Genomic DNA, 26102 nt, shown 5'->3' with positions numbered 1-26102 from the left:
TAACAACCTGAGATGGTTGTTTAACATACTGTTGGCATCCTGCTCTTTTTCTTATTTTATACATAACCTTGACAGTTTAGAAAGATTTTAATTGTTTATTTTTGGCACCACCAAATTTCATAACATCCTGGTGCACAACAGTTCAATATATTGATGCAACAATCTGTATTGACCGAATAGACTGTTGTTCTGTCTTCAACAGATGTGTTTTGTAATGTGAATGACTCCTGTTCTTATCATGTGTAAGCTGTTACCTGACACCCAGAAGTCAAACGGCTGCACTTTAGGGTGAACCTCCATTTTTTTTAAACACTTCTATGGTGGCAGAGACAGACTTTTTTTGCCCTCTCAGCACAACCGTGTAACCCTTCTTCTCTTAAAGAACAGCATTCTGTAGAACTGAGGAAATCAAGTTGCTACAGCAGAGCGAAATGAGAACACAGACAATCCAATTCCTTGTGGTATTTTCTGCATCTGCTTCAATTCGATTAGTCTGAGACATGTCACATGGAGAAAGTGTTGTTTAAAGGTGCTCTGAATTCCTCAGAGACATTTCTGCTTAAATAACGTGTGATACTCTAGACGAGTGTGGGAGTGTGTAAAGAGATGCATCACATCCTGCCTGTCACTGTATTACACTGTACTGTAGGATTGGGCATCAAGGGCTTGTTCCATTTCTTCAAAATATTGGAGCCAAGTAATTTTGGTTCTGTTTGTTGTTGTTTTTTGAACATATGCATTTTTTCTGAAAACACTGTGTTTCTAGCAGTTTTAAATTCAGGGGTAAATGACTGTTGATTTTGATTTTTCTTTTTCAGTGAATGAAGCACAGCCTATTCCAGAGCAAATGACTCTCACAAACCTGTTGTTTTTTAATAAGTTGGTCAATGGCTCAGAAATCAATCTCATACTCCTGGTCTACAGCTCACTCACTGACTGAATTAGGTGGTGCGATTGAGTGATTTTTACCATCTGACTTGATCCCTGAACTGCAGGCCATTGCTTTTGGCCATATCAGACTCGAAATGAACCAAACACTGCTACTGTGTTAAATTTGGCATGAAATTATTTGCCCTACACACTTAGAAATAAAGGCTCTTTGTTGGCAGCTATGAAGGACCTTCAACGCCAATGCAACATTTCCAATGCACAGAAGGTTCTTTAAAAATCTTGTGTAAAAAAAAAAAAAATGTCTGCTTAAAAAAAAAACTCTTATTAATTGTATTGTAAACAATTCAATGCATATTTTTCATGTTTTGTCATAAAAAAAAATATATATATATATATATATATATATATATATATATATATATATATATATATATATATATATATATATATATATATATATATATATATATATATATATATATATATATATATATATATATATATATATATATATATATATATTTTTTTTTTTTTATTTACTTTTTTTAATGACAAAACATGAATATATACAAAGAGGCACAAAATCACTTTCACAGACTTTTACATTAACTGTTCCCTCCTGGTGGAATGACCTGCCCAACTCAATCCAAGCAGCTGAGTCCTTAGCCATCTTCAAGAATCGACTACAAACACATCTCTTCATCTTTATTTGACCCTTTAACTCTAGCACTCTCTATTCTAACTCTATTCTTAAAAAAAGCTTGCTCTATTCTTTTTCTATTCTATCGGTTTTCTTTTTATTTATTATATAAATTAAAAAACAACAACCTTGCTTCGTATACTGTGTTAAGCTAACTGAGACTTGTTATAGCACTTGCATATCGTTGCTTTTTTGTTGATGTTGATTGCTTCCATTGACCTCATTTGTAGGTCGCTTTGGATAAAAGCTTCTGCTAAATGACTAAATGTAAAATTAAAACAATTAAACATACGTAGAAAGCAAAATGTAGCTTGTGTTCTTAATAGACATTACAAATCAGCAGCAGCTGACAAACCTTCATGCACACGGTTGCCAGGCAGAGCACCTGGTTATTTTTTCTCTTTTTAAAGCAGATTGGCTCTTTGTTATATATAATGTACTATAATAAGATATTGTCTCACTACAGTTGCTGAAATCAGAAAATGATTGTAGTGCAGTTCCTCAGGGATCAGCTCATGATGCAACGTAACCGCAACAAAGTAGGCAGCAGCATCAACTCTAGACAGTGTTCGCGTAGGGTTTTATAATGATATGACAACAGAGTGTGTGTTCAGTGTGTATCCAAGCTTCTAGACCTCCCCGAGCCTAGAGGAAGGATCCATTTTCAAGGGGCAGGAGGTCTGGTGCACACATCTGGCTCATTTCTAATTGCCTGCAGTCGTCTTTGCCTGGGCTAATGGTGTCCACTTCACAAACAAATCATTCTGTTGAACCAGTTCGTTTAACGATTTGGTACATAATCACATTTTATTCCATTGTAACACAAGAGTTTATCATCCTAACCAGTCCAGTAAATGACAGGACATTTTGTTTCCTGATTAAAATGTATATGAAGGCATCTCAAATGTAGAGAATGTGACATTTCTGTGCATTTGTAGTAGAAAGATGCCTTTAGACTTTTATTTGAAGATGTACATGTGACAGGTTCATGTTTTATTTATTTTATTATTAATTTGACTATTTCTGAAGTGATTTCACAACAGGCTGATGAGTAGTGTACAATAACAATACATCATACTACCTGAAAGTAGTCCCCAGCTCAGTAGCCTATGATATAGCTGGGGACTACTTTCAGGCGCTGTGTAATATCACTGCTCCTGCTGTACTCATGGTATGGCTGCAATGTTCCTTGATTATTACGCCGGAATGAGAGTATAGTTACTAGCCATATCAGCCTTGAAAATCGCAACTTTTCATTTTCCGTTGGTCTTAGTACACAATGTAACTACAGAAGAGTCAAGTTTTAAATAGGACGATTATCGAAACTCTGGTCATTTTTGATGACCAAATGCTAATGGTCTAATCCGATTCAATGATCTATGCTAAGCAAAGCTAAAAGTGCTACCGCCAGACACAGAGATCGGCTGAATGGATTAAAAAACTGTAAAACTCAACTGTTTAACTCTTGGGGAGTTATAAAATGAGCCTATTTTCAAAGAAAATGGAGTGTTCCTTTTAAAAAATACTTGAACCCAGTTTAATGTGAGAGAGAACTATAAGTTTGTCCAGCAGTCTTACCCTGGTGTCCGAAAGTTTGATTACTTCATTCTTAGAGATGGAAAAACACTAAAGGTAAATGGATGCTTTCTCATGTGTTTTTGTGGTGGCAAAGAGTGTATTTTAGCCGATGTCTGTGATACCAAAGTTGCCTGAGATTTTCTTTCTCCCTGTGGATAACTGGAGGATAATGTTTTTGGCCCCATGAGATCTGAAAACCCATCAGAGGCTGCGGGTCGATCAGACACACACACAGACACACACACAGACACACACACACACACACACACACACACACACACCCACACATTGAGCTCATGACAGACAGACACACCACACACAGACACACACAGACACACACACACACACATTGAGCTCATGACAGACAGACACACCACACACAGACACACACATTGAGCTTATGACACACAGACAGACACACACACACACACACACACACACACACACAGACATACAGACAGACACACAGACAGACACACACAGACAGACAGACAGACAGACAGACAGACAGACAGACAGACAAACACACCACACAGACAGACACACACACACACACACAGACAGACAGACAGACAGACACACAGACACACAGACAGACACACACACACACACAGACACACACAGACAGACAGACACACACACACACAGACAGACAGACACACACACACACACACAGACAGACACACACATACAGACAGACAGACACACACACACACACACACACACACACACACACACAGACAGACAGACAGACAGACAGACAGACACACACACAGACAGACACACACAGACAGACAAACAGACCACACACCACACACACACACACACACACACACAGACACACACACACACAGACACACAGACACACACACACACAGACAAACACACCACAGACCACACACACACCAGACACACAGACAGAGTGTTGATATCGAAATCTGATATCATGTTGTGCTGTACATCAGATGGGTGAAGTTTGCTGAAAACCAGCATCATTACCAACAGTCTCTATAGGAAACAATTGGTACAACCCTCCCCACTCTCCAAGAACTGTACTCATCCAGAGTGAGCAAAAGGGCTGGTAAAATCACTCTGGACCCCTCACATCCAGCACACTCCCTCTTTGATCTGTTACCGTCTGGTCGACGTTACAGAGCTCTGAACAACAGAACGACCAGACACAGGAACAGTTTCTTCCCTCAGTCAATCCATCTCATGAACACTCAACAATAAATGTGGAACACACAACTATAATACATTATCCATTCACCACACTCACTTATTTTATTTTATTTTCTCATTTCTAATTTGCACATACTTGACCTGTACATACATAGTTGTTTATATTATATATTGTGCTTTTGCTGTTTTGTACATTGTCTATTTGGATATTTGGATATTATTCTTTTATTATCTGTGTCCTGTTGCTGTCTTTCTGTTGCACTGTGGAGCTTCTGTCACTACAACAAATTCCTCGTATGTGTAAACATACTTGGCCAATAAAGCTCATTCTGATTCTGAAAGAAGCTAATGAAGTTAAGCCCAGTTTGGACAGAACAAATTTGCTGTGAGGAGGTCAGGTAAATTAGTGTGATTTGAACCCTGTCCAAACAAGTCTTTTATGGAGCAAATGACCTATTGTTATTTCACTTTTATTATTATTTTTCCACATTTAGTTCGACCATAACTAAAGTTAATTGGTGTACCTTCACTATAGATTTAGAAGTTGACTTTTTGCCAACTTACTGGGTAAAATAGAGGTTACCAATTTGTGGTACAGGTACTATTGCTCTCCTATCATAACAATAAAGTTATTAAAATATTAGATTAATAAGTAGAATTTGTGTGTATGTATATTAGGGCCCTATGATTTCCATGATACGGTAAATCATGTGAATGGCACAGATTTGTGGTTTCTCCAATGTTTTCAGCGTCTGTTTTCATAGGGCTCAAATATATGATAACTATTTCCATGACCAAACTGTATTTAATGTCCGAATCATCTTAAAGAGGAGGACTCTGTTTGACTTGAGTCTTTCTCTTAGGTTAAGGCTCAAATCTTTATCTGATCTCCTGGGAGGCGTGTGCGCCGGAGAGGAACGGCATCATTAGCAGAAATGGGCTGCAACTGTGAATTGAAGAGATAAGATTTGATCTTAATGCCACCACATTTTAGCGATGTTACAGTGCAGAGTAAATTTGTCTGTAGTTTCTTTTTAGATAGATAACTATGAATCCTGTCAATGCAGAGTAAATCCATTTGCACCCGTTGAGCCGTACAAAATCTCTGCAGTGAACGAGTGAAGCTGAAGGGTTGGACGAATATTGATTCAGTCTCTTAGGAAAATGAATGGGTTGTGACATTTTAATCTTTGATCCTAGTTTCATTGAGCTTGCAAAAAACAGTATTTGTTATAAGGACCTATCATTGATTGCTCCTGGGCGGTTGTTTCTGTAAACCCACGTGGCTGTGTATGTTCATTGATTCGCTTCAGTGAATCATTTGTTTTTAATTGTTTCCGTCTCTCCAAGGAGCTTATGTTTAGTTTCTATGTGATTATTTTAATTGGAAATCACACGTATTGTATTATCTATAAGTAATACATTTGCAATTTGTTGTGATAAGGGTGAATTATTACCCTAAAGGCTTTTAGGATTCAATATTCAAATAATGAATGGCAACTTTCACAAACACAACGTCTTCCATAGTTTAAGCGATGCAGCAGCAGCTTGTGAAGTCTAATTTGTTTTTAATTAAAGGGATAGATCACCCAAAAATCCAAACCTGGTTCCAAACCTGTACAACTTCTCTTTATTCTGCAGAACACATAAGAAAATATTTTGAGAAATTTCCCCGGTGTCTGTACAATGCAAGTCAAAAGATACCCAAAAAAACATTTTTGGTTACCAACATTCTTCAAATTCATTTCTTTCCTCTTTTTTCAATCATGCATGAGACTAGTAATGCATGTGTGCCTGCATATTTTCAAGGTGGCATTTAGCATGTACAGGAATCACAATTGAAAAAATGTATTGTGTTCTTGAATGTTAAATTTTTGAAAGTGTTGCCCAAGACTCTTGCTAGTCGGCATGATGGCTCTGCTGTTAATGATTCTAGCCACTGAGGAGTATTTTACAACAGCTTTAATGTGGCGTTTAAATCTGTTCTGCTTTTGAGTGTGTGTGTGTGTAAAGTGAAGTGCATGGGTGTTTTATTTATTTAAAGCCATCCTCAGACATCATTACCCCAGTGACATGAACTTTAAATGACTGCGGACTCTTGCCTTTAGTGCAGCTGCGGGAATGGATTATGAGACTATACTGGAAAACTCCACAAACGCTCATAAGTCATGTCTGACTCCGGCTCATTTTTATTAATAACTGCTTAATAAGTCTAATGGCTGGACGATATATTAAATATTCACGATGTATTCATCCTGACTTGGTACGTGATATTAAGCAACACTATCTAAATGATTTTAATGAGCTATTTATTGGCTATTAGTTTCATTAGTGTCATTAGACTAGTCTCACAATCAGTCTTTATCTGATGATTATAAGATATGAGTTTGAGCTTTAAGTTGGAGATGTTTTATTAGCGTCTCTAATTAAATTTTCAGAAAAATGGCACTACAGTTGGTAAGTTCATCTCTATGAATTAAAGGTGCATTTCAAGTTATGTTGGAACGAATGCAGTACATTTAAAAAAAAAAATTGCTGAATTTTGTGTAGAAAGGTCTATTTTCATTTCGCTCTGACCAAAATGACTTGAACGCACGTGATGTCGTAATTACGATTTCCCAACTGATTTTTGAAGATCAGTTAAACTCTGATTCTTAGAAGTTCCTGGGTCACATAAATGTCTTATTAAAATAAACATTATATAAATATTGCATCTTTCTGGTAACCTTTATTTGGCTATATTGGTTGTTTGGTCTAAATTAATTTTCTCATAGAAAAAAAAAAAAGCTGATACATAAATACCAAAAAAAAAAAGAGCTGATACATATGTACCAAAATGCTTATCTATTGTCAAAATGCTCAAAAAAAAAAATCTGGAGAACTTTTTTTGCTGTATCACTCCGTACTATATGCACCCAGAGGACATGAGCCACAGAGAAAGGGCAGACAGACAGATAGACAGTGGAAACTTTGACACAAGCAAAGCAAGAAAGGGCCAATTCCCTCCCTCCCCAGCCCGACAGACTCTGCCATGACCCTGGAGACGCCAGCATTCAGATACAGAAGCCATCAGTGTTTCCACCAGCAAGCGTCATTCCTGCAGAGGAACAGTCAGCTGCAGCTCTGCAGTGAGGGACAGACTAGGAGCCCAGGATCCTCCAGTGAGTAAGTGACTGGGGTTTTGTGCTCATATGTTGTGCAACAGTCACAGAGGATTCTCCAGTTCGTCATGTGTGAGGTTTGTGTGATTGTGTGTTGTGTTGAGGTTACTCACTCTATTCTGGTGCCTATGCCATCTGTCTACATATGCAACCAGACTATGACTCATTAGGTCGGCTGTGCCCTCATTTTTACATTAATTAAAGAATGCGCCCTACACAAACACTTGAATCCAAACACTTCTAGCTTCGATGTTGTTACATACTGAAATGTGTTGGATCCCAATTCATAAAGTAATTAGTAATCAATTACAATGCACAATATATTGCTATGCCATATTTGTAATCAGCCATTATTAGTGATTTAAAGGATGGATGGGTGGATGGATGGAACAGATCGATCTCTGTTTTTACATTTAGATTATCATAATCTAACTTTTTTCATAGGTTGAATCACCTGCTGTGTTCAAATTTGAGCTTTTGTGTCTGACTCATGTTTGAGTCTAAGGCCACATACACATTTTAGAAGGGACAATTACATTTAAATCTGCTAAATTGTTTTGTGTGTGAATGGAATACTGGAGTCACTCCTGAAACTGTGATCGCTGACAGTGATAACCATAGCAAGGTTTCTTTGTGAAAGAAGAAAATAGCATTAACTATTAGTTGTTTAGTTTCTGTACATTCTGCTCAGACTTACTGTAATTTTGCTTGTTGCTGCATGAAAAGTTCAGTTGCAAGTACAGATTTTGCAGTCAGACATTGTATAATGTGGTTGTCAGTCCTGTAAATGACCAAACTGCTTGTTTTGTTCTATACACACCGAGGAAAAACAGCAGGTTTGGTTGTGCGTGCCAATGTTGGGAAGTAACTAACAGAAGCAGAAAGGCTACAACTTGGCATCTCTCAGTAGCGTGACAGCTGTTTTAAAAATGTGTCGCTTTTTCTAAGCGGTTTATTTCCTGTAAGTGGTAATCTAGCATAAGATGCTACACTTCTATTTTTATTTCACCTTGTTTTGCACACAGTCCAGTGTTGTTGTTTTTAACTGAAAGTAAATCAATACATATTAATAATTTTAAGGCAACGGGTTTCCTCAATTTTTTTAAGTTAAGTCAGCACTTTTTACAGTGTACATTTGATGTGAAATCTGTTCGGCTCAGTTAAGTGCTGTTTGGGTGGGAGGATGCTATTTGTGAAACTTGTACTGATGATTTGTGAATAGAGTAGAACTCTTTGGAAACATGATTCTGGCTAACGGTGACCAGACCAGTCTCACATTTCCCTAAACCTCACTGCAAGTGAATGTGCAAATATCAATGATGCCCACAGATGTAAAAAAATATTTGTCTGATTTGCTGCGTCTCACTGCAGTGAGAAGCAGGTGTAAAACATTGACCCAAATGAGCCCAAACAGGATGATTCAGCTGCACTGACTTACTTTCAGATGCACAAAACTTTATTTGGTTTAGAGAGCTTTTTTTATTATTACCTTTATTTAACCAGGAAGAAACTCATTGATATTAAAAATCTATTTTTCAAGAGTGTCCTGTCCAAGATAGGCAGAGTACAAACATACAGACACAAAATACACAAAAAGAATAATAACATAAAACACTGAAAAAGCAAATCCTTTAAAGTCAATCACAATCCATAACACATCAGGCAAAACATCTACAGTTAGATATGGCTGCCTCGCAAGTCAGCCAACATCCTCTTAAAAGCGACCAATGAGACCAGCTAATTTGTTCCATGTAGAGGGAGAAGCATACTTAAACACCTTTTTTCCCCAATTCAGTTCTAACCTTTGGAACAGACAGAAGGAAACGATCCTGTGAACGAAGATTGTAAGTCCCGATATTATTTACACTGATGTAGGTCAGAAGGTAAGATGGAAGTAGACCTAAAATAGCCTTGTTTTTGAAGATATACCAGTGTTGAAGTCTCCGCATTGATCGAGAAGGCCATCCAACCCGTTCATACAGTTCACAATGGTGGGGGAGGACTTTAAAACCAGTGATGAACCTCAGAGCTCCATGGTATACAGTGTCCAATACATATAAACTTTGAGACGAAGCGTGCATGTATAACACATCACCATAGTCAAGTATAGACATAAAAGTGGCAGCAACCAGCCTCTTTCTAGATTCGAATGAAAGGCAGGATTTGATTCTGAAATAAAACCCTAGTTTAAGTTTTAATCTTTTTGCTAGCTGCTGAATATGAAAGGTAAAAGAAAGAGATTCATCTATTAAAATACCAAGATATCTGTATTTCGAAACCCTTTCAATCCTCATACACTGTAGAGTGAGGATTGAAGGCAGATTTGATTTGGACTTCAAATTTGAAAAAAAACATGACTTTTTTGTTTTTTCAGCATTTAGAACAAGTTTTAAATCATAAAGTTCTGTTGAAGCGTGTTAAAATCAAGTTGTAATTGGGAGAGGGCCTGGTCTGCGGTGCGTGCTGAACAATACAGTACAGTGTCATCTGCATAAAAATGAAATTTTCCTTTAGACACGTTAGTATCAATGTTATTTATATAAAGAATAAAGAGCAAAGGCCCCAAGACTGACCCCTGGGGCACACCGTTTTTTATTTTAAGATAGCGAGAGGTGTTGCCATCCACCTGCACACACTGAGTTCTGTCTGTAAGATAATTATCAATCCAGCTGACAGTTTGTTCAGAAAGTCCAGCCCTATACAGTCTGTGCTTAAGCACTGTGTGGTATCAAATGCCTTAGAGAGGTCAATAAAAAGGGCTGCACAATGCTGCTTGTTATCTATAGATTCAATAAAGTCATTTAAAACCTTAAAAGCTGCCAAGATTGTACTATGCCTTTTTCTAAAACCCGATTGGAAGTCAGATAAAACATTTTTATTGTTAAAAAATGTTTTAATTGATCACTAACAAGGGACTTGACCAGAACAGATAATTTAGAGATCGGTCTGTAATTATTTAAGATAGAAGGGTCACCACCTTTTAACTGGGGAACCACAAAGGATGATTTCCAAATGGAAGGAATAACATTTTTGTTCAAGCACAGATTGAAAATATTAGTTAAAGGCACGGCAATAAAATTTGCTGCTAACTTTGTTGGGGATCCAGTTTATCAGGGCCTGCAGATTTTGTCGTGTCCAATTGCTTGAGGGCTTTATTTACATCTGATGTAATATGGTGCTAGATATTAATAAAGTTCAGGAATCTGGGTGTAATGCTTTGTGTTTAGTTTTTAAAGGTCAGACAACAACAGAACACATTAGGGAAATACTAATAAGACAACCTTGTGTTAGATTCCACATCTAACATCCCTTGTTTAGTGTTTAGTTCCAACAAGTTTGTATTGCTCTCAGTACTAAAGATGGCTAAACAGTGAAGAGCAGGTCACTTACTATGGTTGCTCTGTAAGTGCAAATTGTTGCAATGACAAAGGATGTTTTTATTATGTATTTTATCACTGTGTAAGACAATAGCAGTTAAAAATTGAGAAGTTTAAAAGAGAGCTATCTAATATGGGTATCAGATCTAGGCTGCGTTTCCTGAAACCTTCTTAACGCTATGTCGTTCTTAAGTTGTAGCTTAACCTGTACCTTATCGTTAATACGTGTTTCCCGAAACGTTCTTAGTTAAGTATACCTTCTGTAAGTCATACTTTCGTAAGGTTTGTCTGGACCACTCTTAACTATACCTTAACACTTTTGACAGTTCACAGTTCTTTACATCTCATTCAATACGAATATGATAGTTGTACAAAATCAAAGACTGTGCCGTCCGTGGAGCCATATAGTGTATTTGTGCACTAAAACTTTAGGGAAATTTTTTTTTCAAAATCACCAGCATGGCAGCAAATTCAGCGGCCTTTAGATCTTGTTGGAACAATTTTGTCGAGACAATTTCATCCGCTAGCAGCTCTCTTCTTTCTCTTTTTCCTCTTTTTCTCCGCAATAGTAGCTGTTGATTATGTTTCTTCTGTTGCATTTTTGAGTAGGTCATCCAAAAACAGAAATTATTGATTTATACCAATATGTGATGCTGCTGCTGCTGCTGGGTAATCAACAATGGTTGTGGAGTAAATGAAGACACTATGGAAAATATGTTGTGATAATATAAAATGACCCATTCAAAGGCCAGTGAAGGCACACTGCCAGTTAATGATATGGGCTGTGTTTGGGCATGAGGTTGCAGGTTTGTGCACTCATTTCAAAATTATATAAAATTATATTAATTTTTTTTAAGATTCCAAGAGTCCTGATATATGCAATTTCAACTATTTCTGAAGTGCTTCTTGTTGGAAAGCACTCTTACCACAATGTTTTTCTGTTGGACTTGTGTAGGTCCAAGGTGTTACTAATTTTTATTTTTCTCTCTCTCTCTCCTGTTAAAAGCTGTTCAATTATTAAGCAGTGTCTCATGTAGGTTTTTTTCCTCCATGAAAATAATTTTTCTTTCTTGATTTTCTTCCCTGATGTGATGTATATGGAAGCCTGTAACTGCCACTGAATAAAAGTCGCAATTCTGAGAAATAAAGTCTGACTTTTTTTTCTCAGAATTGCTAGTTTATATCTCGCAATTCTGACTTCATAACATGCAATTGCGAGTTATAAAGTCAGAATTGTGAACATATCAGTCCCCCCCCCCCCCTCAAAACTGGACTTTAACTCACAATTGCGAGTTTATATCTCAATTCTGAGAAAACAAGAACAAAACACATTTGACATCTGCACATTTTTTTTTTTATTGTGGCCAGCCTAAGGCACACCTGTGCAACAATCATGCTGTCTAATCAGCATCTTGATATGCCACACCTGTGAGGTGGATGGATTATCTCGGCAAAGGAGAAGTGTTCACTAACACAGATTTAGACAGATTTGTGAACAATATTTGAGAGAAATCGGCCTTTTGTGTACATAGAAAAAGTCTTAGATCTTTGGGTTCAGCTCGTGAAAAATGGGGGCAAAAACAAAAGTGTTGCGTTTATAATTTTGTTCAATGTATTTCTCATCATTTCCATATAATTTCTCTGAATTATGACTTTATATCACACAGTTGTATTTCTCATTAATACAACTGCTTTTCATAAATCAACTGTATTTCTTGTAATTCCAACATATTGCAAAACTGGGACTTTCTTGTTATTTGGACTTTCTATCTACAAGTGTTAATTTATGTATTATTATTGAACATTTCACAGTTATTATGATTTATTATTGTTGTTATTATTATATTAGTAGTAGTATTCTATTCCATTCCGTTCTGTTCTATTCTATACTATTCTATTGTATTCTGTAAGCAGATATAGTTAAAGGGGCAATTCCCCCAAAATGAAAATGTAGTCATTATTACTCACCCTAGTGTTGTTAATGATGAATGACCTTTCATTTTCAGGCCACAAAAGGAGAAATGTATATAAAAAAATGTCCTTCTCATGCTCAGCCATATAATATTAGTGCATCTCAAAGTGTGAAAGGTTTTAATTAATTAAAAATAAGACTGTAAGGGGTAGTAGAGTGATGTGAAATCACTAACTTAATTTAAGAACAGAAATCAATGGGCGCCTTACCCAAATATTTGTGGGTTTGTGCACATGCATACACCGCTGAGTGAATGGTGTCTGGGGGGCTGTAGCCCATCTCATGCTCTTAATGGACCAATCAGTGAAATATGTGTGGCTATTGTTGCGAAACACCCAGATGGACGTGTGTGCAGTAATACTACAAAGTGCTGCAGTGCACATTGATTAATGTTACAGGCAGGGGAGTGTGTGCCTCTAGACGTGTTAAGGTGTTTTATTAACACAGCTTGTGTTATGTACTAGCCACATCCTGTTTGGAAATCCTCACGTGCTCGTACATGCGCATTCGGTGTGAAACGCGCTCTGCTGAGCTGTTTCAGCGCAGTGCGGGGGTAGCGGGGGCGTTATAGCATATCAAACAGGGAAACACTAGGATTCAGAGCGAGGGAGGGAGGGAGGGGGATGCCGGCGAGAGGCGAGGTGAGGGGTAGCCCTCCTTACCAGGCAAGGGATTCCACCACTGCAGTAATCAGCGTTTCCTGCAGTCTCTCTCTCTGTGTGTGCCGCTGCAGATTTCCCGTGTGCATGCTCTCACAAACGTGTTCCCCCAGAAATCCTTTCATCTGACTCCAGTCATCAGTTAGCATGACACGCTCTCTCACTCTCCTTCTGCCTCTACTGAACCGCTCAGACAAATTAAATTCAGTAGAATAGGACTTAAACTACTTTAAACGTGAAATGGATTGTTTGTGTAGGCCTATGTGGACACTGGGACACCACACCCATATTTCTTTATTGAACATTTAATTTCAAAATGATTGAATTTGATAGGGAGTTGATCTTTTCTTACAGCTTTAATTGTTCTAGTGTGTTCATTAAAATTAAAATATTATTAAAATGTTAAAATATGGTTACAGAGATTTAGACAGACAAGCATCCAAGTAGCATAATTAATTAGTGCAGATTATCGCAAAACAATTTGTGAAAATGGCAAGGTTAAAATTGTCGCTTTTGCAGAAATTTCTGAAAATTATAAATAGAACTTGTAGATGCTGTGACTCGTAATTTTATTCGTAAAAAACTGTAAAATGTTGCAGTAAAAACATTACGTTTCCTTACTATAACAGATTTAACGGGACATTTTACAATAAAAAAAAAAAGTTAAATTTACAGTTTTTCGGGAAAAGTCATCTTATCACAACAAAATTACAACAAAAACATAATTCCGAGTTTGTGTGTGTACCTGGTATTTCCTACGTTATGGGACCAAATATCCCAACAAGCATAGCATTACTAATGATTTTGACCTTGTGGCAGAAGTTCTTTGGTCTACAGAAGGAAACAAGCTTATAAATTACACAATGATTAGTTTTTTTGTTTTTGGAAAATGTAAAAATGCAGAACGTTTTGTGTGAGGGGTAGTTTTAGGAATAGAAAATACAGTTTGTATTGTATAAAAAACATTACATCAATGTAATGTGCCCATAATGATACGAATACAAGTGTGTGTTTGTTCAATATGTTGTTCTCTGACTGAATTATTCAGTTACATTACTTTTTTTGATGAGCATGTACGAATCTATTCAATAAATATGTTTCCATTGTCATTTATTACTATTTATAGTTTTGGACATTTTATGCATTAAAAACTACATGATGGAAAGCTGGCAAGTGGCCGTTACATATTAGGATTGAGAGAATAGAGAGGTTGTGAGAGAGGATTGAAAAATAACGGTGAGTGGTAACATCAGCCAAAATGTAAAATCATTTTAGCGGTAGAGCAAGTTATTACGTTTTGATGAAAGATGATAAAGATGTCAGTAAATTTAATTTCCTATTGATTTAAACGTCAAGACCAAGCACTCATGGCGTGAGATGCTAAAAAACAGCAAGTTCTGTATTAATAGCCCCTCAATTCTCTGCCTTTGGCTCTCTCGCGCTCTCTCCTTCTCCATCTGCCTAAATGACATTGATTCTACGGGTGCTGTGCTATTGACCAGCCCTCTGTTGAATATTTCAGCCGCCGTGTGAGCGTGCAGAGAGGACGGTTTCTGGTTCCCCGTCTTCAATACAGAGCGCTGTGTTCAACACTCAAGCTACGGTACTGTGAATGCAGTGCTATTCATTTAATCCCACACAAGCTGTTCTCCTCTAATAACTAACCAACGTTCGCTTATTCCTCCAGAACGATGGCAGCAGGGTTGTCTTTTTATGTGTTTGTATTATTTTGCAGCATGAATCTTTTGTCTCATCACATTCAATATTCATACTGAGAGCTCATGACTCAGATACAACGATTTCTTTTGCTGTGACCCTGTAAATTCAGCAGTGCAAAAAACACTGGTTTAGTGTTCTACGCTGAAAAAAAGGCTATATGAACCATTTTCCTTCAGATATTCAGCAATAAACACATTGACTTAAACATGAAAGTAGAGAGACCAAGATAGTATTTAATAATCTTTGTTTTAATTACAACTACAACAGAATTTTTTTTTTACAAATTTCACCCTGAATTTAATTACATTAAAGGAATTAATCAAAAAAAATCAATAACACTTTATTTTAGGGTCTCTTAAATAGTTGCTTATTAGCATGCATATTAGTAGAATATTAGCCATTTATTATTACTAATTAAGCACATATTAATGCCTTATTCTACATCCCTAATCCTACCCAATACCTAAACTTAACAACTACCTTGCTAACTATTAATAAGCAGAAAATTAGGAATTTATTGAGGGAAAAGTCATAGTTAATAGTGGATAAGCGTTCCCTATTCTAAAGTGTTACCAAAAAATATTTTTTTACAGTGTATCCGCAACATCAGAGGAATTGCAGGCATTTAGGAGCGCCAGTGGTACTAGTTCTGAAGAACCGGTTCTCGACTCTGTTTGATCTTGCTGCAGAACAGTGCTTCATGTTATTGCCTGAGATGAAAGGAGGGCCTGATTGAAAACAGCGGTGGTGGTCTTTAGTGCTGACACATCGTAAAGAAGCGTGAGTGTGTGGGTGTTACTGTTATGATTGTAATGCGTCTTACTGCAGCATCTGATCACGGCACTAATCTAATCACTGTTTGGGCTTCACTACACGCTGACTAACTATTACAGGTGCATTATGAGAGTACACACACTGGTGAGTGTGTGTCCACTGTGAGTCACTGATATGGGATATTCTGCTGAAGTGCTTAATCTCAGCCAGATTGTTTGACTGTCTGCAGGGTTATTTAAGTAGTATTTTTATGCTGTTACAGTGTGAATTAAGTGGACAGGGCTGCAGTGTTATCTGCATGGATCCCAGTCTCAGTTAGAGCCAACACTGTGAGTCTGACTGACTGCTGAAGACAGGAATGAAGTCAACATTGTTGACAGCCGACTGGCTCAGTCCTACTGAGAAGGAAAGAACAGCACAGTGTGAAGGTGATCAGAGATGCACTTTATTCTGTAAATGTAACATGGGATGGACTGCAGGGCTCAAGAATAAGGATAGCCAGAGTTCCAGGCCAGTTGAAGGAACAGCTGAATGTCCTATTGGGTCAGGGTGCATTATCTTAAACTTTTTTTTTTGATAATACAAACACAGGTTTTCCTTGCAAACTTAAGCATTTGGTTTTGATTTCTTGCTAATTTTTTAAAGCTTGATTTTGTTTTTCAGAACATGTTATGATAGTAGCATCAATGAGTTAAAAATGACAAACCACTCCATGATGTTTTACCAAGTATGCCATAATTTTCCAGCAAGTTTTTATGAATTTGCTGCTGCCTTGGAGTTTGTGTAGTTTTAATTACTTATTAACTCGCTTCTTATTAGCATGCATATTACCAGAATATTGTCTGTTATTAGTACTTATGAAGCACATATTAATGGTTTATTCTGCATGGCTATGTTTTAGATTCCTTAACTATTTCCTAACTATTAATAAGCAGCAAGTTAGGACCACGCAAGTGACCACAATAACAGTATAATCTCTATAATATCTATTATTGCAAGTTTTCTTTATAAAATCTGCTTAACATTGAAATGATACATTTATTGGTGTGATATGCATAATAGTAGTATTTTTTTAAATGCATGATAATATTTTTAAATTATTGTAAAATACATATTAAATGAAAAATATGCACCTATAATTCTAAATATAAAAAATGTAACTTCATATTTTGGGGCTATAGTGAAAATGTGAGCAAGGCAAGTAGAAATCGGAACTATTCATGCCACCAAGTTTGAGAAAAAAAATCCTCTGCTCAGTGGATTTGAATAGATTAGATAGATTCACAGGTCTTTACACAAGGGCTGGTGCTTCTGTGTCAGTGCTAATTGTTAAATAGTCAGCCAATGATTGCTTCACAGCCTCGCCTGCCTCTTGAATTACCAAACAAACCAAAGCCAAACTGTGTGAACTAAACTCCAGCAGGATCTCCTGCTCTACACTAACAAGCCCATTAACACTTCTTTCTTTAGCAACACCAATGTGCAGCTCCTCACCATTAACTAGTGCTACAGAAATAAAGCAAGCAACAGCACAAGCTCCTCTCAGCTTCTCAGTCTCTCTACATCTCTCCAGTAAATATCTGGAGTTCATCAGCTTGCTCTGCTGATGGTTTCTAGTAAGTGTTCCTTCTCAAATCCAGTATCCAACTCTTTAAACACGCAGATCTCATATACTTCTGTTGGTAGTTGCCACATTTCATCGCTCCTCATTTGCACAAAGCTGAACTCTGCTCAGCTATGTTGTAAGTGTCAAAAAGAAAATAACATATGTTTCACATAAACGTGTAAATACTGTACATAAAAGTGCAAAAAGCAGATCTTTAACCTGGAAATATTTGTAAAAATGGTAACCCCTTATTTTATGGTTTATAGTAATAAATGATAAATAACTAACCCTAAACCAAACTCTCATCCTAACCTCAACCATCCAGGGAGTGCATGTAGTTAATTAGTGTTACTCAGTACTTAAATGTATAATTACACTATAACTAACAGTGTAATATGGTAATGATTCAAATGTGTAAGGATAATGTTATATAAAGATAATGAGTTGTATGAATGGCACGTGTGTTCTAAATTAGCAGCTGCTAGCTCTTCTCCAGAAGCTGTCATTGTGGAAGCTTGGCAACATTGTTTCCTGACAGCCTGTTAAAAGCCTGTTCACCTTGACTTCCAGAAACTGCATAGACACCAGTTCTATCAGATTGGATCAGGTGATTTCAGCTGGCTCTTGCCATTTTTATGTGCAGAATACATCAGTCTGTTTTGTGTGAATCTGAGACTCCACTTTGTGCGTTTGGGTAAAGCTAAAGACTGTTGTTCTTGTCTAATGCCCCTGACACCTCTCCACATTTTCAGTCGTAATAATGAACGCAGACATCACCCTCTGAGGAGGGATTGGTTCGTTATCTCTTCATTACTAATTAATGACAGTTCTCGTCTGAAATCTGCACTTAAACGGCTGTCAGAGGACTGCAGTGACCTCCTGTCTCTTTTCCCCTTCAGGCTCAGCACATTCACTCATTAAACTCCTTCACACCTCTGTGCTGTCAGATCTTGTGTGTCGAAGAACACTGATTGGCATTGGCATTGTATCTGTGGTGTTTTATTGACATGTGGCAATCAAACACACATCAGATGGAGCTATGACTTCCAGTTCCATAGTGGCAAGACTTCATATCTTGATAATTGCTTTAGTATCATATGATTCAATTGTCATGACAACCCTAGCATCAATAAGGTTACTAAGGTTTAGTTAACCCAAAAATATACTTACCCTCATGTTGTTCCAAACATATTCTTCTGGACTGTTTGGAACATCATGTTTGAAATATTATGCACACCTGAGGTGGTAATGCGGCCATGATGCAAAGTGGATTTTTATCGTATTATCTTGATATTTATTGGCTTGGTCAGTCTCTTTGTGAGTTTTGGTTCTTTTGCTATTCCAAGGACTTTTCAAATACAGTAAATTGCACACATTTGTCAACCATCAGTTTCAAGCATTCAACAACCCATAGCATGAGAACTTAATGAATGGGGACTGAGGATTTCAAGATTCAAATCAGACTTGTAAAGTCTATAAAGTGTTGTTTATCTGCTCTACATGACTTGTTTGCTATAGCCCATGTCTTCATCATTAGGTCAGAACCCAAGAATCAGATCTGTCTGAAAGCATCATTTTTGTGAACTGGATCAAACATCAGTTTATTGAACGGCTCTCAAAAGAATGTTTCCTAAATCTCTACTTCTCTCATAATACCCTCATGAATGTGCCAGGGAGAGCTGGGGGGGGCCGCTTTCAGTGAGTAATGACTTAAAATTATAGTCTGTGAGCAGACAAAGCTACAGTATCTTATGGCTTTATACTTGGGATATGGTTTTATATGCTACAGACTTTTTTGATGGGTTTTTTTTCATCATTTGGGAGCTTCACAGCCTCAGTTCCCATTCAATTTCAGTTGTGAGTGGCCAGGGTATTCTTCCGAAATTCGTCCTTTGTGTTTGGCAGAAGAACGTCTTGCAGGTTCAGAACAATGTGAGAGTGAGTAAATGATACCGTGATCTTTTTCACTATTTGGTGGTTTATGTTGGTTAAGCTGTTCAGCCACTTCAGGCTGTTGTTTGCAATAATTTATTAACAACTAACATCTGTTAGTCCCACTGATCATCCTCCTAAACCAGCTTGAACCAGTTCTGACTAGCTAGAAATCGTCTACCAGCTACTTTACGGAGTTTTATTTTTTTCGATTTTTCAGCAGGAAAACCTTCATACTTGCCCTTCAAATTTCAATGATGTTTGAATATTGTTTGCATGTATGTAGATACGCCAACCAACAGCTGGCATTCAGTGCAATCACTGTCCATTCACAGTCATTTTTGATGCATGTAAGATGCACCATTTAGGGTGGGATCGTGTCAAAGACACACTAACAAAGCATTTTTTTAAATCAGCCTTTTTATTCCAACCTTTACATCAGAACCTCCAAAAATATTTAGTTTATACACAGTTACGTTTCAGAAAAGTTTAATGGTGCAACTCAAAAATATTTAATATTGCTTGTTGTAACTTAGTTCATCTTTACATCAGAACTAGGCTAAGTTGTAGCTTACGAACAGCTGGTAAAACCGGTGGCTGGCCCCTTGTGTTTTGCATGCAAGCATGTAGTCAATGGTGCTACAGCACTGAGTCATTTGCTTACAGTAGGATTGGAAGGAGAACTTCACTCACAGATGTAAACAGTCATTTTTAGCCAAAGCAAATTTACTACAGGAACAGTCCACCTGGAAAACCAAGTGCCTATAGTTCATGACTTGTTCGTCACTGGTTCCTTATTTGAACCAGCAACCGTCCCATTACAAGTCCTAAGCTTTGACTGCTGCACCATAAATGACACAATGCGAGTAAATCAGCTGTGCGTGTGAATCCTGTGGAGTATTTTGGAGTGCTGTCAGGTTAGTGGGGCAGCATGTGTGGGAGGAGAGTCAGTGTTTTGATGCGTGGGTGGAAACATTGAGAGCTCTATTTCAGGAAGACATGGAGCTGCCTGTGAAACACGCTGACAGAAGAGTCTGGATCAGACCTGTTCACCTCAACACTAGCCTGACACCAGGTGCACTGAAATGACCACACTGCAAATCTCTGGACATTCTAAACCCAAATACGCTTCTGCTGCTGTTGATAACTCAGCAAACTCTCTTTCTCTCTGTGTGCGCGTGCATAATGTGATGAAAAGCAAAGGTCTCTTGAATTCTCATGATCTCAATATAGAATCTCCATTCAGTTTGGACACAACCCTCTTTCTCTCTCTTTGTGGTGATTGTCCTCTCCAGAGGCGCAGTGGAAAATGTGATGTATTTTCCCTGGATTTAAAACATGTGGTTCCCTTCTGGCTGCCTCTCAATTCAGAAACACCCAACTGACGAGGCAGCGGGTGTTCCATCATACTTGGTTTTACTGTCCGCATGTTTTTTTTTTTTGTCCACGTCTCATTTGCATACTTTTTTGTGTAAAACGTATTTTCAAAGTTCATATGCCTTAACATGCAGTCGATGGTGTTCATTGTCGATAGTGTAGTGCAAGACACCGCTCACACAGAAGTCATTTTCAAACCTAGCACTTTCCCCTTGTGATGAATTTGCATGACCAATTTGAACCTGATTGAATTCTGCCAAAAATCCTGCTGAAAATTTAGCAAAGCAACGTTAAATATCATTGCACCTTTAAAGGGGATAGTTTACCTAATAATATATTCTGGTATCATTTATTCACGTTCATGCTACTCTAAACTGCTATGTCTTTCTTTAGTGGAACACAAATGGAAAAATAAAATAATTTTTGAAGAATATCCTGGTCACTCTTTTATTAAAGGGGTCATATGACATTTGCTAAAAAAGAACATTATTTTGTCTATTTGGTGTAATGCAATGTGTTTATGCGGTTTAAGGTTCAAAAACACATTACTTTCCACATATTGTACGTTATTGTTGCTCCTCTATGCCCCGCCTTTCTGAAACGCATCGATTTTTTACAAAGCTCATCGTTCTGAGAAGCGAGGCGTGCTCTGATTGCCCGAATACCTCAAGAATAAGATAGAAATGTTACGCCCCTTACCATGTTGTGATGCTGTTCCGGCGCGATGAGACTAAAACAATAAAACCCACTATAAACGAGGCATTTATTGCATCCAGTGGGGACATGATTACTGATTATAATGACTTATACTGTCTTTTTATGCGTTGTGTCGCGCCGCGTAAACATTACCATGTCTGCATTCGTGATCGGAGAAACGACAAACAACAAGCACTACTCTACACTGCTCAAAACTCGCATTTGAATCATCAGTGGCTAATTCTTTAAATAAGAAAATGTACTTGGAGGCTGCGAGTCAGAAGTGCCAGACTGTCCTTGCAAAGTTAGAATTGCCCCACTTTATAGAATCAGCCGTGCAAGCCTGCATTGTAGGCTACTCTTCCAGGTTCAGCAAATAGTCTTCCGTAAAATGCGCTGCACACACTCCAATATTTGGGTTGTACTGTTCTGGAACAGTGTTGTAAATACAACTTAACCACTGATTTCTAGTTGTGTCCTCTTTTGGAAGCCCAAACAAAGTATTTTTGCTTTCACAATGAAACACAGCGTCTCCAGGACATGGCGCCGGCGGCAGCAACAACACTACAGCGAGAATAATAGTTCCACCTTTCTTTGCGTAAACATTTGGGCGATGTTTTGCAAATCTTCCCACACCTTGATGTAGACATGTGGGGGCGTGTTTAAATGAGCCGTTTAGGGGGATGTGGAAAGAATATCTCTTTGGTTTTGAGACTTTAGTCTTTGCAACTTCAGGGATCTTATCTATGCACAAACAGCTTGTAACACCCCAAAGAGAAAGGAAAACTTGAAATCGCATCATATGACCCCTTTAATTTAATCAAATGGAGGATAAGGACTGGGGATAAGTTATTAGGACCATTAGGACCAGAGATAAGGGAGTTGTTCAGACCAGTTTTATAAACTGGATCAGTTGATTAATTGAAATGATCTGACTTAAATGTCAATTTATTCATGATTCTGACTTCTTCAATAAACTCTCCTCAACGTGGCAATAAAAGTAAAGGTGGATGTCAAAATGTGAATAATGACTGTTAATGAAAATGCTATAGTATAACGTGAGAAGACTTGGATTTATAGTGCACAGTCTCAACTTTTAGGATTCTTTTTTTGTCTTCTGGGAGATTTACAGCCCCAGTGCCCATTTACTCCCATTATATTGAAAGTGTGACCTGGATATTCTTAATATTTGCCGTATGTGTTTTACAGAAGAAGAAAGTCATGCTTGGAATGACATGAAGGAGAGTAAACAATGACAGAGTTTCCATTTTTGGATGAACTATTCCCATAAGTTTTGAATCATGTTGCCATTTCATTCATTAGTAGTATGAACCTCAGTCACCTTTGTTCTTCATGGCACCTGTTTTTAGGCCATGCTAAGTATATGAAGACAAAATCTCACATTTTCCATGATTCAGTGGGTCCTGCCTTTGTGTATATGTTCAATACCAGTGTGTGTTGCTCAGTGCCAACCCCCATCATATTGTGAAGACAAAACATTTCCAGTTATCCCCTAAAGGATTGTTGTCGAGCACATAAACACTGTAACACATACAGCAACTACTCAAAATGAAAAAAGTGCCATCATATCTCACATTCTGCAGTCAGACAAGCCTGAACAAATGGGGACTATCTGCAACCATTTAAACAGACTCAATTGTGCAAGCAGTTTAATATCAATGTGTTTGTGTAGCTGTAATGCTTAAGATTCAATGACAAATGACCTCTCTCTCGTTCTCTCTCTCTTCTTTGGTTTTAGGGCTGGAAGGGCTCCCCCTCATGGCAGGGTCAAAGACTACTGTGTTCACCCGCCGCTTCAGAAGGTGAGTGATCAAGTTCATGCTCTCTTTATTTAAACTCATGCAAATACTTGTGGGCTCTGCCATGAATATCTTCCTCAGAAGCATGTTTTTGATCCAGTTTTCTCCAAAGGCAGAATGTTTAGTCAGAAAATGTTTATTGAAGCGTTCAGTGCCTTGAACCAAACCAGCCAGTTTCGAGAACATACAGTATACACAACAAACATTTGGTTTAAGTAAATATTTGACAATCTGGAAGAAAAGACAAAGTGACAGAAATATAAGAATGTACTTAACATCGTTAGTTTATCATACTTAACTGTATCAACTGTAAGTGTAATCAAATGTTACCGAGTCTGGATTTACTGCTTTAATACTACAATATCCCACATTAACTAACATTAGCTAACCCTAAAAAGCTATAAAGACTAAAGCAATTTCCTATGGGTCGTGCTTCAGGATTGTATTTACATTTATCTAAAGTGACTTGCATTGCATTTGAGGTAAACATTTGGTCTTTCCTTGCTTTCCCTGGGAATTGAACCCATGACCTTGGCATTGCTAATGTCATGCTCTACAGTTTGAGTTAGAGGATGTATATTTCATGTGTTAAATTACATATAGTTGAGTGAGAAATTCACTAAACAAGTATTAAGAAAATTAATATTTTACTGCTACAAATACAGTAGCTTTCTGTTGCTCATAAGATGACAAAAAAACAGCAATATTATATTTAACTGTGCAGGTGTTCGACAGTCAACAAAGAAATCTCCTAGAAACTGCAAATAAGTATAAAGGATGCTTTGGAATGCTATGCAGGTGTACGATTATCAACAGAGAGGGGCATTTATACACCTGTATCTGCAAACGTTTGCTAAACGAGTTTTATCATTATGTAATGTAGGAATTTTGAGTCACTATGTGCACCCAAATAATACAGTTATAGTCAGATTGATGGCTCAATTGGACTGAAAGCCTTGATGTGAACCTCAATCGATCTGACAGGTTGATCCAAATACATTTTGATCAGATTGAAAGTGCTGGTGTAGACTTAAAATAACATGATCAACAGGAAAAGATTATGCTTGAATCAGACTATTTTCCCAATCGGATACCAATAAAAAATAGCTATGAGATATGCATAGTGCTGTGATATATACAGTGGCTATAGAAAGTCTTCATATCCCTTCTGTTATGTTGTGTTAAACTGCTTTAAATTACTTTTTTTTCCCATGTACACCTCACTCACCATAATGACAAAGCAAAATCCAGATTTATCACAATTTTGCAAAAGGAAACACTGAAAAAAATGACATTGCACAAGTCTTCATATCCTTAACTCAAAACTTAGTTTGGCAACAATTACAGCCTCAGGTCTTTTTGGGTATGATGCAACAAGCTTTGCACATCTGCATTTTTTTTTTTTTTTTTTTTTGCCTTTCTTCTGTTTAGATCATCTCAAGCTCTGTCAGGTTGGCCGGGGACCATCGGTGGACAGCCATTTATAGGTTTCTCCAAAGATGTCTGATTGGTTCCAAGTCCCAGCTCTGGCTTGGCCACTCAAGGACGTTCATAGAGTCGTTCCTAAGCCACTCCTGCATTGTCTTGGCTGTGTGTGGAGGGTGATTATCATGTTGGAAGGTGAACTTTCAGCCCAGTCTGAGGTTCTGAGCACTCTGAACCGGGTTTTCATTAAGGATATCTCTGTATTTAGCTGCATTCAGCTTTCCGCCTTCTCTGATCACTTCCCCAGTCCCTGCTGCTGAAAAACACCCCGCTGGGATGCTTCATCGTTGGGATGGTATTATACAGGTGATAAGCGGTGCTTGGTTTCCCTCAGACATGAATAGGGAATTGAGGTTCATCAGACCAGAGAATCTTTTTTTTTCATACTCTGAGAGTTATTTCGCTGTATTTTTGTTCCACTTCCAATCAGGGTTTCATGTATCTTGACTGAGTTTAGCCACTTTTCCGTCAAGCCCAGATTGGTGGAGTGTTGCAGTGATGTTTGTCCTTCTGTAAGTTTCTTCCATCTCCATATAAGATCATGGAGCTCCACCAGAGTGACCATCAGTGTCTGTATAACCTCTCTAACCAAGACCCTTCTCCTTCGATTGCACAGTTTGGCCAGGAGGCTAGATCTAGGAAGAGTCCTGATTGTTTCAAACTTCATCCATTACGGATTATGGAGGCCAAATTCTTCAACACAGCAGAATTTTTCAGTCTTCCCCAGATCTGTCTCAACACAATCCTGCCTCTCAGTTCTGCGGGCAATTCTTTTGTCCTAAGGGCTTAGCTTTTGCTCTGACATCCATTCCATCTGTTAAACTTTGTATAGACAGGTGTGTGTGCCTTTCCAAATCATGTCCAGTCAACTGAATTTGTCACAGGTTAACTCCAGTCGGAGTATAGAAACGTCTCAAAGACGATCCAGTGAAACTGGAATGCTCCTGATCTAAATTTCAAGCGTCAAAGCAAAGGGTGTGAAGACTTGTTGCAATGTCCTTTTTTCAGTGTTTCCTTTTTAATAAATTTGCAAAGTTGTGATAAATCTGTTTTTTGCTTTGCCATTATGGTGTGTGGGGTGTAGATTTATATTATAAAAAGTAATTTAAAGCAGTTTAAAATCATAACAAAATGTGAAAAAATGAAGGGGTATGAAGACTTTCTAAAGGCACT

General features: G+C 37.7%; 1 protein-coding gene across 1 annotated transcript in view; it reads left to right on the top strand.

The window, feature by feature from the left end:
* Positions 1-26102, top strand: part of LOC306884505 (calcium uniporter protein, mitochondrial-like) — a 74959-nt gene that overhangs the window by 34397 nt on the left and 14460 nt on the right. Inside the window, exon 3 of the mRNA XM_079440422.1 lies at positions 23384-23447. Coding sequence (XP_079296548.1) covers positions 23384-23447 — 64 coding nt within the window. The remainder of the gene's footprint in view (positions 1-23383; positions 23448-26102) is intronic.

Source organism: Barbus barbus, assembly GCF_936440315.1.
Source record: "Barbus barbus genome assembly, chromosome: 18".
Classification (NCBI taxonomy): domain Eukaryota; kingdom Metazoa; phylum Chordata; class Actinopteri; order Cypriniformes; family Cyprinidae; genus Barbus; species Barbus barbus.
This window is presented reverse-complemented; position numbering and strand designations above follow the sequence as displayed.